Here is a 14886-nt window from a genome sequence, read left to right on the forward strand (position 1 = left end):
GAACCCAGCTGGAAGCTTCTGTCTGTCCTGGCATGGGGCCAGCCATACCTGGGCTAAGCTGGGTTAGCTGAAATATGCCATGTACACTTGACAGTAGCTGTGACTTAATACCAGGGAATCCCAGCTCTGGAGTTCATGTGCTCGTTATTACTCTGAGCGTAATTATTGTTCTTACTGTTATTATTGCCCAGGTCTGTCTTCAACCTTCACAGCACCGAAGTGAGTACTTGATCATAAATAATCATATCTACATTTGTGTCACACATTTTGACACTTCCTATCTTATTGATCGAGTCCTTGAGGTTTATCAAGGTATGGGATATTCATACTGAAAATTTCAAAATTTCTGGGGGATACGGTGTCTCATGGTAAAACCAGCTTCTTTTTCTGCTTCCTCTTTAATATTCATGGTCTGGACATTTGTTTCCTAGTGGCCTTCGTTTGTTAGAGAATGTAATAAATGAAGTACTTAGCCTGCAAGTCGTTCTGGTTCTAGGGGGAAAAAAAAGAGCCTGCATCATTTCAGCTTGCGATGTCTGCATATTGCAGTCACTGAGCCTCACAGCAAGATGAATACTGTTTCCTCATTCTCTTCATCCGTTGGGTTAAGCCAATAACCTAAATCAAGTTAGGAATCAACCAGATGGGTGATGGTGTGTATAGAATCAAACCCAGAGTAGAAATTGATTGTGGTACCAGATCACCAACTGTGTGTGTGTGTGTGTGTGTGTTCAAATATATTTCAATACTGATATAGAGAAAGATTTTCACAGTTGTCTTGCACTTCAGTAAGGGTTGTAACATATACAAGTTACAGAATAATGAGGCTTACTTCTTGATTATCAGCTGGAATGCCCACCTAATGGCTTCTTCTGGTCAAAGCTATCGAAGTGTCCCACAGTCTTGATCTTTCAGCCCATCTCTCCTACAGCATAACTAGTCTCACAGCAAAATGGACTCACAGTTCCCTATTCAAATAAACCAACCATATGAAGGCAGTTACGAGACAATTTGGGAATGTGAACATGACTAAATATTTGATATGAAGGATTTATTGCTTATTTCTCTAGGTGTGATAATGGTATTGTGGTTATTTTTATTTAAAGAGGCTTTATCTTTTAGAGATACGGGTAAAATAATATTTCTACTTTGCTTTAAAATAACCTAGTTTGTGTGTGGAAGTGGGAGTGTAGATAAGGTCGATTGTCTCTGATTGCTAATTGTTGAAACATCCTCACGTGTGGAAGCTCACTCTGCTATCCTGTTTGTTTTTTTTTAACATATTTGAAATTGTCCATAATAAAAAGCTTTTTCTAATCCTCTAGTAGATATCATATTTTTAGAAGTCTTTACCTTTCCTAAATATACTGAAATATATCTTGTTGAATTAAAATTGAAATTTTTTTTTGAGAAATGAACTTACAAGAAAGAAATGAGATAGGCCCAGTAGCTCAGAGAAATATATATAATTGAGACATTAGATTTCTGAGACTTGGGATGTCTGTTGACAGAAGGCCAAGGCATCAGTTTTTGAGAGATCTGTCAAGAGCTGCTTCTTGTCCAAGTACTTACATGGCATCATTCTTATTTGAAAAATTCAATTTGCTAGAATGGTGGCCACAAGGTGTAACAGCCTATGTGTTTTGCTTTCCTGTTGTTGGGTGATGAGGTTGGTACCACAAAAATCTCATATTTGGAGTTCTAATGGTCCTTCTCATTCTAATAGCTGACCATCAGAGGCCTAAGACCAAAAGCTACATAGCTGCCTGTCTGGGTCAGTAGATTCTCCAGTCCTTGTTTGTAATGAGAAAAGCAACCTGTGAGAGGGGGCTTTAAAAAGAGGCTCCAGCTTCCCCGGTCATGACATTCTTGCCTGGAATATTTCATTGCCTAATTGCCCTAAGCCTCTGGCAGTAAGGACAGCCTGCCTTACCACCTGCTCGGCTAACTTGAAGCGTCACTGCAGTCTTGACCTGCTGTGGCCTCTGAGCTTTGGGAACCTGGAAATCATCGACATTTTTGAACTGACCACCTACCTTGTGTTCAGCCCTAGGATTCGAAGGCGGATGAGACATAGTCACTGCCTCGAGATGCTCCTTCCCATTCTGGAAGGGGGAGCAGACACCTGAGTAAACATGTCCCACAGAGGTTACACAGGGTGCTCCTGGGATACCAAAGACACGAGTGAGACTTTGTACCCAGGGGTCAGGTGAAGCCTCTCCTGGGAGGCCCGTGGTGAGGCCTGACACAACCTGTATCCATACTTTCTCGGAGATATTAATAGGATCCCAAACTTCTGCCACTGGTTTCTCTGAGTGGTAGAATTCTGGATTAGATTTATTTTCTTCTTTATTTACCTCTACAGTACAGATTACGAAATATGTACTAAAAGGAGTGTATATTTCACAATCACAAAAGCTTTTTCTGAAGACTGACATAAAGGCGAGGCTTTCCTAGGAAATTGCCTTTTTAGCTTAAAAAATTTTAAGACTTTACTCAGTGTTTTGTAACTAAAGTTTTTGCGAAGAAGATACTGGTTAAGGAAATAAAACAAGGTTTTCTGGTGTTGTCAGCAATACCACAAGAAGCCACAAAGATGAGGGGATAAAAAACAAGTAGAAAGCGAAAGTAGAGACTAGACTAGTCAGAGATCTTTCAACACAGGGTACAAACATCTGTAAGGAATTGCAGCTTGAGCATATGAATTAGACAGGGGTGAAGTCCAAAGATAAGTCTTGATTTTTTAGAATAAATAAATGTAAAAGCTTTGTTTCCAGATCTAGGAGCAGGGGCTGAGGAGAGGAGAATGAGCTGAAACTCTGACCTGAACGAAGGTGTTTTCCCTGACTCTCATGCCTGGGTCACGGAAGGGAGGGGTTTTGAATTTGATGGTTGAAGTCAAAGTGTCCAAACAATCTCTTCTCATTTCCAGAATCAGACTGATAATTGACCTTGAAGTTTTGGCCTGCTTGCTTTTTTTTCTTTTTTTTCTTTATGGTAGTGAAACTCGTAATAAATCTAAGCACATTAAACTACTCAAGGTTACTTGTGTTGGACTCATTTCGCCCTGCTCAATAATCACTGTCCTACCTAAAGTACAGCCAGGCAAACAGATGCGTCCAGACATGTCAAAGAGTGCTCTGAATCAGGCCACCCCAAAAGGAGCGTCATTCTTCACCCCATACGCCAGAAAGTGATACTTCCTATTTCACTCTGTCCCCATTGCATACACTCCCTTCCTAAGCAGCAGTCTTTTTCTTCCTGTGCTGGGATGCTTGGACTTTTATTCATTCCAAATGACTCAAGAGTTGTTTTAAGCAGCTTTTACATAAGTGCCTTTTGGAGTTTCGAATTGCTATAATCGACGCGATTAAAACAATTTCAGAATTTTCCTAGAGGTAGGAAAATAATAGTAGCTTTGTGGCCTCAGCTCTCTAAGGTATATTATTCTCAAGCTTTAGGAAAAGATTCCACTTCCTAGTTTGGAAAGGTTTGTGACCGAGGAGGTCTAGTGGAGATCGTGAGCTGTCCTACACTACCTAGTCTCTCCTTTACACATTAATGGCTGGCAGCCTACCCAAAGACTGCATTTCCCAGGCTTCCTTGTAGCTAGATGTAACCATGTGACATAGTGTTGGCAGTGAGGTATGAGCAGAAGTGACCTGTACCACTTCCTAGTCGTATCTGTAAAGAGAAAGAGTAGATACCTGGCTTCTGGGCACCGTAGAACTTTCATGTTGGCCCTTTGGCTTTTGCACATTTTTTTGAATGACAGAAAAAAACACTTTGTCGTTTGAACCACTGTGTTGTCAGGGTCTTGATCATGGTACAAAAACCTACACTCCAACTTGTGCAAACAAGAGTGTGCAGAAAGCATGGTTGTGAAGTAGGGCTGTTTAAAAACAAACTCTTGAGGTGATAATAATGGCCATGTACTTCATCCAAATGGCCATCATGTGTCCCAAGTGCTTGCGAAGTATTCTGACTTCACACCCAAGAACCCTTTGGCGTACTCATCTTCAATAAACATGCTGTGAGGGCCAGCCCCCTTCCCCCAGTGGTGGTATCTTGCTGCTAGTTTATTCCATTCCTCCCCTGTTGTTTGTTTATGCTGCTCTTCGCCTTTGAATTCCAACTGTGTTATGGTCCTACCTTAGCCTTTTTTCCTACTGTGGATTACCAAACTCCTTTCCTATAGCAAGACTGAGGGGCCAAGGTTTCAGTGAGAGAAACTATGGCTATAGCTCCTGGCTTATTCAGATCTAAGTCCTTAGCTCCCTGACTTAGCCCAGAGAGAGAAGGTTCCTGACAAGCCTAGGACTGTCCACCAAGTGTCTCTCTGCCCAAGGAAGACCTCTGGTCCCATGGACTTCCCACCCTGGCCTTGTCACACTCATGGGACTAAACAGAGAGATCACAGAGCTGCAGTTTAAATGGATCAAATTCTACATGGAAGAAAAATCCCTCATGTCCAAGATTGTCTACACCCCATTTCTCCATGCTGGCCTCACCATCTGGCTTTGTCACAGCATAGTAATCCTACTGGTGCAGTGGTACCAGGGGCCTCAAGAGCAGGGCACAGCTCCTATGTGACACAGCTCGACTTGTTATTAAAAGAACCATGTCGTTGACATTTCCTGCACTTGGAGGGATTAAAATAAAACCATGGTTAATTCATCGAAGCAAATCCACTTACTTTGGTTTTAATACCTGAAAAAACACTTATTATCCCTTATGAAATGTCATTCTTTAGAGGCTTGTCTTAGATATTTGGCAGTGGTGCTTGGTGGTAACAGTAAACTTGTATATTATGAAGCCTTTGAAGGTGGGGGCGTCTTTCAACTGAGCTATATACCTAAAAACTAGGGAATGAAGATTCCCAATTATATGTGTGTTGTAGTTTCCACAAAGTCTAGCTGGGCCTGGAGGTGGGTGGAACTGTGTCTAATCAACCCCCAACCCACCACTGAGCATTTCCCCCAGGACAGGGTTTGTCTTGGCCTCTCCCTTCCATTCTCCCCTCCAGGCATGAGTTTCTCCACAGCCCTGCCCTGTCCAAACTTGCAGTTCCTGCAAAGGTGTGTTCTTTTTCTGCTCCAAGAAATTCATTAACTTGAATGTGAGAGTTGTGCTTACTTGCTTGCCGTCTGTACACCTGTCTGGTGTATCTCTGTACTGTGGGGTACGTGTACATTCAGCAGCACCTGGCACCCGTTACAAGCAGAGCACTGAATACCCAAAGGCTCTTAAATAATGAGTGCCTATGAAGCCCAGGAGTTCAGCTTCCCTTTTGATAACTGAGTTTACAATTCTTCAAATTAGGATTTATTACAGTTGCTATAACCATATCGTCAATTCTACTAACTTGGAACTCACGTGAAATTGTTTATGTTCAGTTACATACTAGAAAGACTATAGTAACCTAGTACTGACTTAAGGATTTAAAACATGAGTGAAAAAAGACTGGAATAAACAAAAGTGCAACTTTTATTGTCTTTCTGATCCCTTTGCAGTACTATGCAAGATGACATTTTTATTCTCCATGAACAAGAATACGATAGTTTGCTTGAATCCGTCTTCAAAACTGAATTCTTGAGCCTCTTAGCAAAGCGTTATGAGGAAAAAACCCAGAAGCAACTACCTCTGAAATTTAGCAATACGTAAGTCGGGATCTGGGGCCCAAACTTCTCAGTAAAACCAGAGAGGGGCTTGACCTCACTGCCGGCGGTCCAGGCTGAGAGGGGAGGGGAGATCCTTGGGGCGGGGGTGGGGGTCTGACTGGCTGCAGTGGCTTCAGCAAAGCCTACCATCGGTGCCTCAGCTTCCCCCACGGAATCTGCAGAAGACAGTTCGGATGGTTATCACAGACTTAGAAAAGGTCACATTTGCATTTCTGTGAAATAATGACTTCGAATGGTGTCTTTTGTCATTTAGACAAAGGTCACCAAAGTGAGGCAGAGAAAGGCAGATTTTTGTATATCACCAATAAAATAATATTTTATTTAGCAGAGCAGACAGAAGTAGAGTAAAGGTGGAAGCAAAAGAAAGTGATTAGAGTGAGAGCTTAAGTTCCCAAAATCAATGCATAATAAAACCTATGGGTGGGGCATTTGGGGACTTTCGGGCTGTGAATGGCCTTGTGTCTCAGTACACCTTCCTTCGTTTTAGCAACAAGGTCTCTTGGACCAGTTCCTGGTATACTGTTGAGCTTCTAAACTATTTGCCAAGTGAGAATTATTTTTTCTCTTAAATCTGCATCTGTAACATGATATATCCTCCATCTATCTCTTTTCACTCACAAGAATGAGGCCCCAAAGTAAAGCCTTAGTTCTACAATGAGAGAAACTCACCATGATTAGTGCTGCTGTGGTTGCAGTGAAATAGATTCTGGTAGCTGTATGCATCCATTGTAGTTTTCCAAAGAACAATTTGGCCATCCGTACCAGGGGCAATCATTTTGTATGGGAATTTGTGATAAAAGAATAACTCAAAAAAGAAAGAAAATAAAAGGAAGACTATGAAGAACCAACCCACTCGACAGAATAACAGACAACTACTTAAAATTGTGAACATGAGAAAATGTAAGTTAAAAAAGAAGAATATGGAATTGCATGACATAGGCATAGAGACAATATGAAAAATAAAAACTGGCCTTGGAGTTGCGAGTAAACCTCCCTTCTATTTGGATTTTGGTCGTTAAGTGTTGTCTTTTTCTCCACCTGGGGTGGGGTGATGGTGGCGGAATAGAACTTAGTTAAATAACCGCATTCTTCGCTAAGGAGACATGGGATAATGTGTGTCCTGCGTTCTTCAGTCCTCCATAAACACAGACCAGGGGAATCAGAGAGAGGCAACAGGACGTACCACAGCAGATGTGGCCTGGAAGTTGTCCCTTTCCTTCTGTCCCCGGGTAGTCCCACCTGAGTGCACCAGCAGAGTGACATTGACATTTATCATGGGGTACCTCCTTCGCCAAGTGGTTTCTTACAGGTGTTAGGCCCCAAACAATTCTGCCTCTGGTCAGTGGGCTCACCTTACCATAGTGCCCAAACCCTGGCTGTCACGTCACCCCATCCGCAGGGCCCTGTGCCAGTTTAGGTTACCCAGTCTTGCCTCATTTTTATAGCACGTTTCCTAGCAGTGAGACTCCATGCTGGCTTTTGTGAGCCCCATTTCTCATTGCTTCGTTCTGACTTGTTCATTCCAACACATATGCTTGTCACAGGCTTGAACTCAAGTTGAAAAAGGAGAACTGGGGTCCCTGGAGTGCAGGGGGCTCTCGGCAGGTGCAGTTCCACCAAGGCTTCGGTGACCTGGCCATCCTAAAGCCCAGTAACAAAGTGCTGCAGGTCAGCATCGGACCCGGGCTGCCCAAGAACTCCCGTAAGTGTTCTGTGGGCCCCACGGGTGGAACCATGCTGGGTTTCCTGGTTGCCCCTGCCTGGCCCTCCCCAACCCTGCTCTGCTCCAGACTCACTTCTCACCAAGTAACTTACATTATGTGCACAGATCTGCGGGGCAAAGAACCAGTACCTCTACTGCTCCCGTGGCTGGGGCTCTATTCAGATTCAAACGTTTTGAATGAAACCAACATCAAGGCAAATGGGTTAAACCTTTCTGAATGATTTAGTAGTTATGTCTGGTATTCCTGGCATCACGGTATTAATTGTGTTTAAAACAAATCAGTTTGTTGGCTTCAGATTTTCCATCCTTTTCCAGTCAAATCTTGTCAACAATACAGAACTTATCCTTTCTGTCAATTTTAAAGAAATTGGCCACATTTACCAACTCACATTTACCAACATAGTTTCACTATGTTATCGTGCACTAAATCTAGTATATCTCACCTTCACTTTAGAGCTCTTCCTTAAACACACATGCACTAACTCATGCCCTAGCCTAACTCCTTCACTGGCCTTTGATTCCTTTTCTAAGTGACATTTATAAAACTATAATGCACAACATAGAGTAGTCATACGCTACATATTTATATAATGCAGATATCTTCATAAAACTTAGTTCATATGTGTGGTCAATGAAGAGTATGGCAGATATAAATAGGCCTTCATGAAATCTATCTACAAAGGTACACGTTGGCATGCACTATAACTCACTAATATAGTACAGATAAATAGCCACTCAGAAAATGTTGGCGTGTGTCTGTGTATCGCTTGGTTACTTGCATAAAACAGACAGTACATTTAGGGGGGATTTTCTAAGAGACTTTTAAATAAAAGTATTCTTTACAAAGATGTGGGCAGGGTGGAGGGAACAAGGTGGGGACCAGGGACAAAGCACAGCGGGACACTATCATTATACCCTTCGTGGTCTCTATATTTAATTAAAAGACTAAGAAACACAAACTCTTGCAGGAAAGGCTATCAACATAAGATGTCCAGTTAGTGCTGAAATATACTTCATGCAGGTGACCATAATATGCAGCACCCACGTTTAGCTTCTGTGCTATGTTCAGAACATGAGTGCAAACATTAAAGGATCACATCTCTTTTGAAAGCCTGCAGAAATAGTCTATGGCCATGCCACCCTTAACGTGCCCGATCCTGTCTTATCTCAGAAGCTAAGCAGGGTCAGGCCTAGTTAATACTTGGATGGGAGACCACCTGGGAATACCAGGTTCTGTAGGCATAAAAAAGAAAGGAAGGGAAGGGAGGGGAGGGGAGGGGAGGAAAAGTCTGCAAAAATAGAAACACCTTCGTAAGATTATTAATACTTCTTTGTAAAGCTTTTGTCTCTAACATTTCAAAACCGTATCAAAACTTCATCAACACATCCTCCAGCCCATCCTGTTCAATAGCTATCAGTACAGTATTCTTAAATATCCCTTTTCCACTGCAACCAGTCTCCTGTAGATCTGACTGAGACCCGATTCCACCATCTCACAAGTTTTCCATAAGCAAAAAAACAATCTGGAGCCATAAAACCAATAGTACTGATCATAACTTCATTTATTTCAGGCCCTACCAGAAGGAACACCATTCAAAATAGAGGTTATTCCAGTGGGATCCACAATGCCAACTACCCAATGAGAGCTGCCCCTCCCCCACCAGGTAAGCCCAGCATGTGCTGTACACTGGGACCACTAACCTGGACCCACAATTTGTAAAATATTTTAGGAAGAAACCCATTAGCAAATAAATGCACACATATTAGCCAAACATGCGCCATTTCAGTGCCAGGGGAACCCCCACCAACACAATAGCACTACTTGTGACCCTAAAATTCAGAGAAAGTATGAGCTAGTGAGACTGAACTGTGGCTGAGTTAACGATCTGGATTTCATTACCTAGCAATATTACTCCCTTAGGAAAGGCTTCCTCCATCAGTAGGAGAAAAAGGGGCTCCTTGTCCTTGACAACCAGAATGTCGTCAGCTTTTAAGTTGTAGGATTCTGCCTTTATGGAAATGGGATTTTGCCAGATATAACCCCACCACCGTTACCCAGCTCCGGCCAAACACCATGACGATATTTTGCAGCTAGTTTACAGCTTAATAAATAAGTTGAAAAAAAATTTTTTTTAGTCATATAGGCTCTAGGAGAACTGCTCCAAAAAATAAAGTAATATCTGAGAATTACAAAATTGATACGAAAAAACTTAGATCTGACATTTTACATTTCTTTTTTTATGATAAAAATTTAACATGCGGTCAATAAAATCCAAACTCGAATAAATGTAAGACTTTTTACCCTTAAAAATCTGTTTAGTGAATGAAGAGTACTCTCAAAACTCATGAAATGTTTTTCTATCACTCACGATATTCAATTAATAAGAAACTCCCCCAGAAGGTTTGATGTTAATAAGTTTAGGATTCTAGGTCTGAAAGGGTTGTCTTAGGACCACACTTGACTGAGGTCATCCCAGACAAGAAAATCTTATTTGTAGTAGTGTCTGAGATAAGCAGTAAAAAGCATTTCTTTTGTCTCCAGTGCTGGAACCTCATAGTTGTATGCTCAAATATGGACACCTGTGCCTAGCAGTAAGAACCTAATTCTCACCACTTTCGGAGTCCCTATCCTGCCTGGCCCAGCTGTCCCCCCCTCTGCCTTTATCCTTGAAGAAAATCCAAACACAAAGTAACCTAAGAGAACCAGTGTAGTATTGTGTTACTATTATGTGCCAGCCCCCACGCAAAATCCTGGCCGGACCACCTGGAAAGCTCATTTGCCTCAGCTAAGTTGGCCAAAGTCACCTCAGACCAAATATCTGACCTTCAGCATGGCTCCCAGCCTCTCTACATGACTGTTTCTTCATCAATAAAATTTGGCAGTTGGACCCAAATCCGTTAGATCAGCATTTTTCACACTGTCTCTAGTGAAGGTTGTTTTTTTCTTAATTTTTAATCCATCACAAACCATACTTTTGTAAGATATAATAAAAATTACTAGAAGAATGGAATTTTACAAGCATTCAAAATATAAGCCAAGTTTTAGATTCAACAAATATGAAAAATGTCTTTGAAACTGCTGTGAGCATTTCTAAATGCTTACTCTTAATTTCTGAACTTATGGCAAGCAAGTGGGTCGGGAACAGCATAGAGCAGCCCATCTGTGGACCTCACCTCCCCTCCCGCCCTGAGCATCATGGCCACAGAGCTCGTCCCGCTCTGCAAACCCTTCTCCTGTCCTTGGCACCCTTGGCGGTAACTGGGATTTCACCAAACTCCTTGTTTCTTTAATGAAGAAATTGACGCTCTGAAAGGTCATATATCTTGCTCAAAGTCAACACAGCTATCAGAGGCAGAGCCAAGACTGCAGGACTGAACTTCTAGTCCCTCTTATAAACTAAGGTCAGAAGAGGTTTTACGGTGGGTTCATCAAAGGGTGCCTTGGGGAGTCTTGTTCTTCTTCACTGTTGCCCCGATCTGTCTGTGAAAGGAGAGGTAAGGGCTTCTTCGTACATGGCATGGAATGATAATACTCCTTTCAGCCAAGGCCTGTGGTTTGGAGCCCATCACCATCATTCATTACTTACCGGATAATGTGATCTTGACTAGGAGCAGTTGTTTGGCTATGAGAGCTTTGGTCTTTCTGGGTTGATCCAACCAGCGGCCACATTTTCCTTGCCTGCGTGGAATGCTCCCCCAACTTCTCACAGCAGGTTGCTGCAGAGGACACCCAAGATTGACCCTTTGAAAATGGGTGTCCAACTGTTTAAACAGCTGCCTGCCAGCCCTCTTAAATCATAACCTCATAATTTTTCTTAGACCCAAGAATGTGCCTGCCAGGTAGTTTCAAGCTTACCTTTCCTTGTCTTGGGCTGTGAAACCCTGAACATCTGGTGAGTCTGCTGTCAAATTCAGCAAACATGTGTGAGCGTCTGCCACGTTCCAGACACTCGCTGGGCAGTTTACAATGCATTAGCTCCATTCCACGCTTATATTAGCAAGTATGCCCTCTATTTTTCCAGATGGGGAACTGAGGCCCAGAGAAGTTAAGTAAGTTGCTCTTGGTTAATAGATGGATGAAATTTGGAGAGCCTTTTATCAAAGGATAGTAAAATTTAAGGGTTTTTTTCCTCTTTTCCTCTCTCTAGGATACCATCAGAATGGAGTCATCAAAAACCAGTTTGTGCCACATCCCCACACTCCTGGAAACCAGAAATCAAATCAGAAAAGCCTGTACACTTCCATGGCCCGCCCACCCTTGCCACGGCAACAGTCCACCGGCTCAGACCGAGTGTCACAGACGCCAGAGAGCTTGGATTTCCTCAAGGTCCCAGACCAGGGTGCTGCAGGGTAAGGTTCCCACGTCTCGTGGAGGAAGCCGGTAATCTCCCCCTCCATCAATTACACTGAAGTTCATGGATTTCCTTGGGCTGTCTATGTGTGATTCCGAAGTCCAGTTTTCCATCCACGTGTTATAATCCGAGACCCAAGGCCATGAAGCCCTCAGTTGGCATTTCTAAAAGTACGGCCAAGTTGATAACACTCAACTTGTTCTCCAGAAAGAGCTTACCTTGGGGAAGCATCAGAAGGGCAGTCCCCTTCAGCCCTGAAATTCAATTCCTCTGTGACCTTTTTTGTTCTCTGACCTGGTTGAGGGCTAATGGGGTTTTCGATTTATGTCTACACCTGCCGTTGCATAAATACAACAGCTCAGAGAGTCATTAGAAACTTTGAGAATAACATTCGAGCATTCTGTGAGATGTAGGCATTTGTTTATGATACAGATCTTTCGAGCTTTAAAATGAGAGCTTTCTGTCTTTCTAAAACAGAAAAAGAAAAGTAGTAAAAAGAAACCCAGGCTATTTAGCCAGAGGAAGCAAGGATTCCTGGAACTCTGTGTAGATATTCAAAGAGTTATCAATGCAGAAAGGAAGTTAGATGTGTTCTGTGGAGTCACCAGATATATAATGAGGGCCAACTTTGAGATAAGTGAGTGAACTCTGCCAGGAGGTAGATTTGGGCACCAGTAAACAAAACGGCGTTCTAGCAGCCCCAAAATGAACTGCCCTAGTGTGCAAGTTGCAACTTAACTCTGAAAGTATCCGGACACAGGGTGGATGGAAATCACCAGGCAGGAATATTGTCGAGTGATATGGTTACATACCAGAGAAGGCTGATGATCCTATTTCAGCCCTATTACTTGTCTAATATTAGACCTGTTGCTTACCCTCTCTGAGCTTAATTTTCCTCATCTGTATACTGATATAATGTCACCAAGCTTGTAGGTTTGTTGGGAGGACTAGAAATTATACATAAAATACCTACCATGATACTGGGCATGTAGGAGGCTACTCAGTCAACTGTAGTTTGATGACGATGATGATGATGATATGATTATGACAATGATGATGGTGATGGTGATGGTGATGGTGACTGATGATACAACCAGTTACTTCACGGTGGTTGAGCTAGTGACTTCTAAGGAATCCTCCAACTCTGCATGACTCTCAGTGTTGGACTGGTTCTCTCTGCTGAACTTGATAATGGGCCTGCTCCAGCCCACTCTTCCCTTCCCTCATGCCTTCCTCCATTTTCCATTCTCTCCATATCTCTAGAATGATGAAGGAATTTCAAATGTGAGCAGGATACTCATATACAAAATAGAGCAGTGCTGGGAGAGAAACAACAGCTCCTTCCTCTGGGTGGGGGCAGCCACCTAGTCAATTCCATGCTTTGGTATGAGATGTTTTTCCTGCCTCATCAGCTTCCTTCTAAAGACCTCAAAGCTATTAGGAACTTTGCCATGTTCTCTCCTGGTGTTCCTTTTCCCCGGCAAGTCTTAACTTCGTTTGGGCTACAGATGTGAAAGCACCTTAGTTTTATACAGATGGTCATCAGTAGAGTGAGTACCCCCTTTATTAGATCTCCCTCTCTCCTTGCCCATCCCCCTCTTGCGTAAGTAGCTAGATCCCACCAGTTCTAACGATCATGGTTTTACCTGATTGGCTTGGTCTAAAGCAGTAGTTCTCAAACTTTAATGTGCACCAGAGTTTCTGGAGAACTTATTAGCCCACTTCCAGAATTTCCTATTCAGTAGGTCTGGGGTGGGACCCAAGAATTTACATTTCTTCCAAATTCTCAGATGATGATGCTGACCCAGGGACCACATTTTGAAAACCACTGGCCTAAAGCCTGATTGACAAAGCCAGGGAAGGTTCTGTGTAAAGGTGAATTGAAAGGGTGATGTCGAAGCAGCAGGATTTTTACTCCATAACCTAGACCTACACTATTCAGATGGATGGACATCACAAAATAACAACCCTCCCTGGGCCCAGTTGGATGTCCTAGAGTAGGCAAGGGATTAAAATCAATCAACAAAATACACCAAATCTCTTAGCTCTGTCTGCTAGCTTCCTACTTGCTTTGGTTTTGGCAAGCAAAACCATCTTTCCAGCCTGCTTTGCAAGTTACAGACTTGCACACCAGCCAGCTGGGAGCATCTGTCAGCCAAAAGCAGGCAATTTAGGAACATTGTGTCTTAACCGAGGCTGCTCCCTTCCAGTCTTCAGCACTATGGTTCCCTATTTAAGTCTTATCACACCCTTTGCCACCTTCAGGCCTAAAGATCCGGTATACATGATGCTGTTCTGGCCATGGCTCTGAGGCTGGAAGGAGAAGACACCTTCACAACCATCTACCAAGCAGTATGGTTTTCCTGCCTGTTATGTGTAAAACTCATAATCTTATTAGGCACACTGAGTCCGATAGCTACAAGAATGTCAGCCAGTCTCCTCACTGTGCACTTAAATCCGCTGTGATGCAAACATTCCTTAAGATATTGTACTCTGGTCAAAAGACCAAACTTTTTCTTAATATTTATTTTCTAAGTCACATAAAAGTGAAAATGTAAATAATTTCTAATGTAGTCGGGGACCTTAGACATGCATTTCAAAGGCTTCGTGGTTACCTGCATTTAGCAGCTCCTCTTTGCCAAGAAAACATGAATTGCGTTTATTCCACAGAAAGTTGTTGGAGCCAGCAGGGATTTTTGAGATCCCAAGCTTGTACCTTTCCATAAACACGAAAAGTCCTATATGCATCAGAGTTCCAAACAGTGACTTGAATTTGCCCATCTATAAAAATAAGATTGCCACAGTCTTTCTCTCCTTAGACTTGGGTTTATCTTTCCTTTCTCTCTCCAACCCCCCAATGCACTTTTCTTTATAGACATATTTAACGTAAGCAATCATTTCTTTTGGATAATGTAGTGTGGATAAAATCAAATGGTCTAATTAGCACCTCAAGGTAATTTAAGAAAGTCTTTGTCAGTTTATTTTAGGTTCAGTCAAAGTTTTTTTTGGAGAGAGCACGAAGCCATCACTAAATTAATTACCATCCCAACTGGATTCTTCACCCTTGCCTTGCCACGTGTGTGAAATGGTAGCTGTTCTTGTCATCATCCAAGAAAACTAAGATGTAGAG

The 14886-nt window shown here is 42.5% G+C and overlaps 1 protein-coding gene and 1 pseudogene across 2 annotated transcripts in view; both read left to right on the top strand.

Annotated features, from left to right (window-relative positions):
- MYO1E (myosin IE) overlaps nt 1–14886 on the top strand; it is a 177399-nt gene that overhangs the window by 149640 nt on the left and 12873 nt on the right. For both annotated transcript variants that reach the window (XM_039865445.1, XM_039865444.1), the window contains exons 23-26: nt 5514–5660; nt 7226–7383; nt 8976–9068; nt 11553–11754. In XM_039865445.1, the coding sequence (XP_039721379.1) occupies nt 5514–5660; nt 7226–7383; nt 8976–9068; nt 11553–11754 (600 nt within the window). The remainder of the gene's footprint in view (nt 1–5513; nt 5661–7225; nt 7384–8975; nt 9069–11552; nt 11755–14886) is intronic.
- Nucleotides 8528–8646, top strand: LOC120604724 (uncharacterized; annotated as a pseudogene).

Source organism: Pteropus medius, unplaced genomic scaffold (assembly GCF_902729225.1).
Source record: "Pteropus medius unplaced genomic scaffold, Ma_sr-lr_union100, whole genome shotgun sequence".
NCBI classification, from domain to species: Eukaryota; Metazoa; Chordata; class Mammalia; order Chiroptera; family Pteropodidae; genus Pteropus; species Pteropus medius.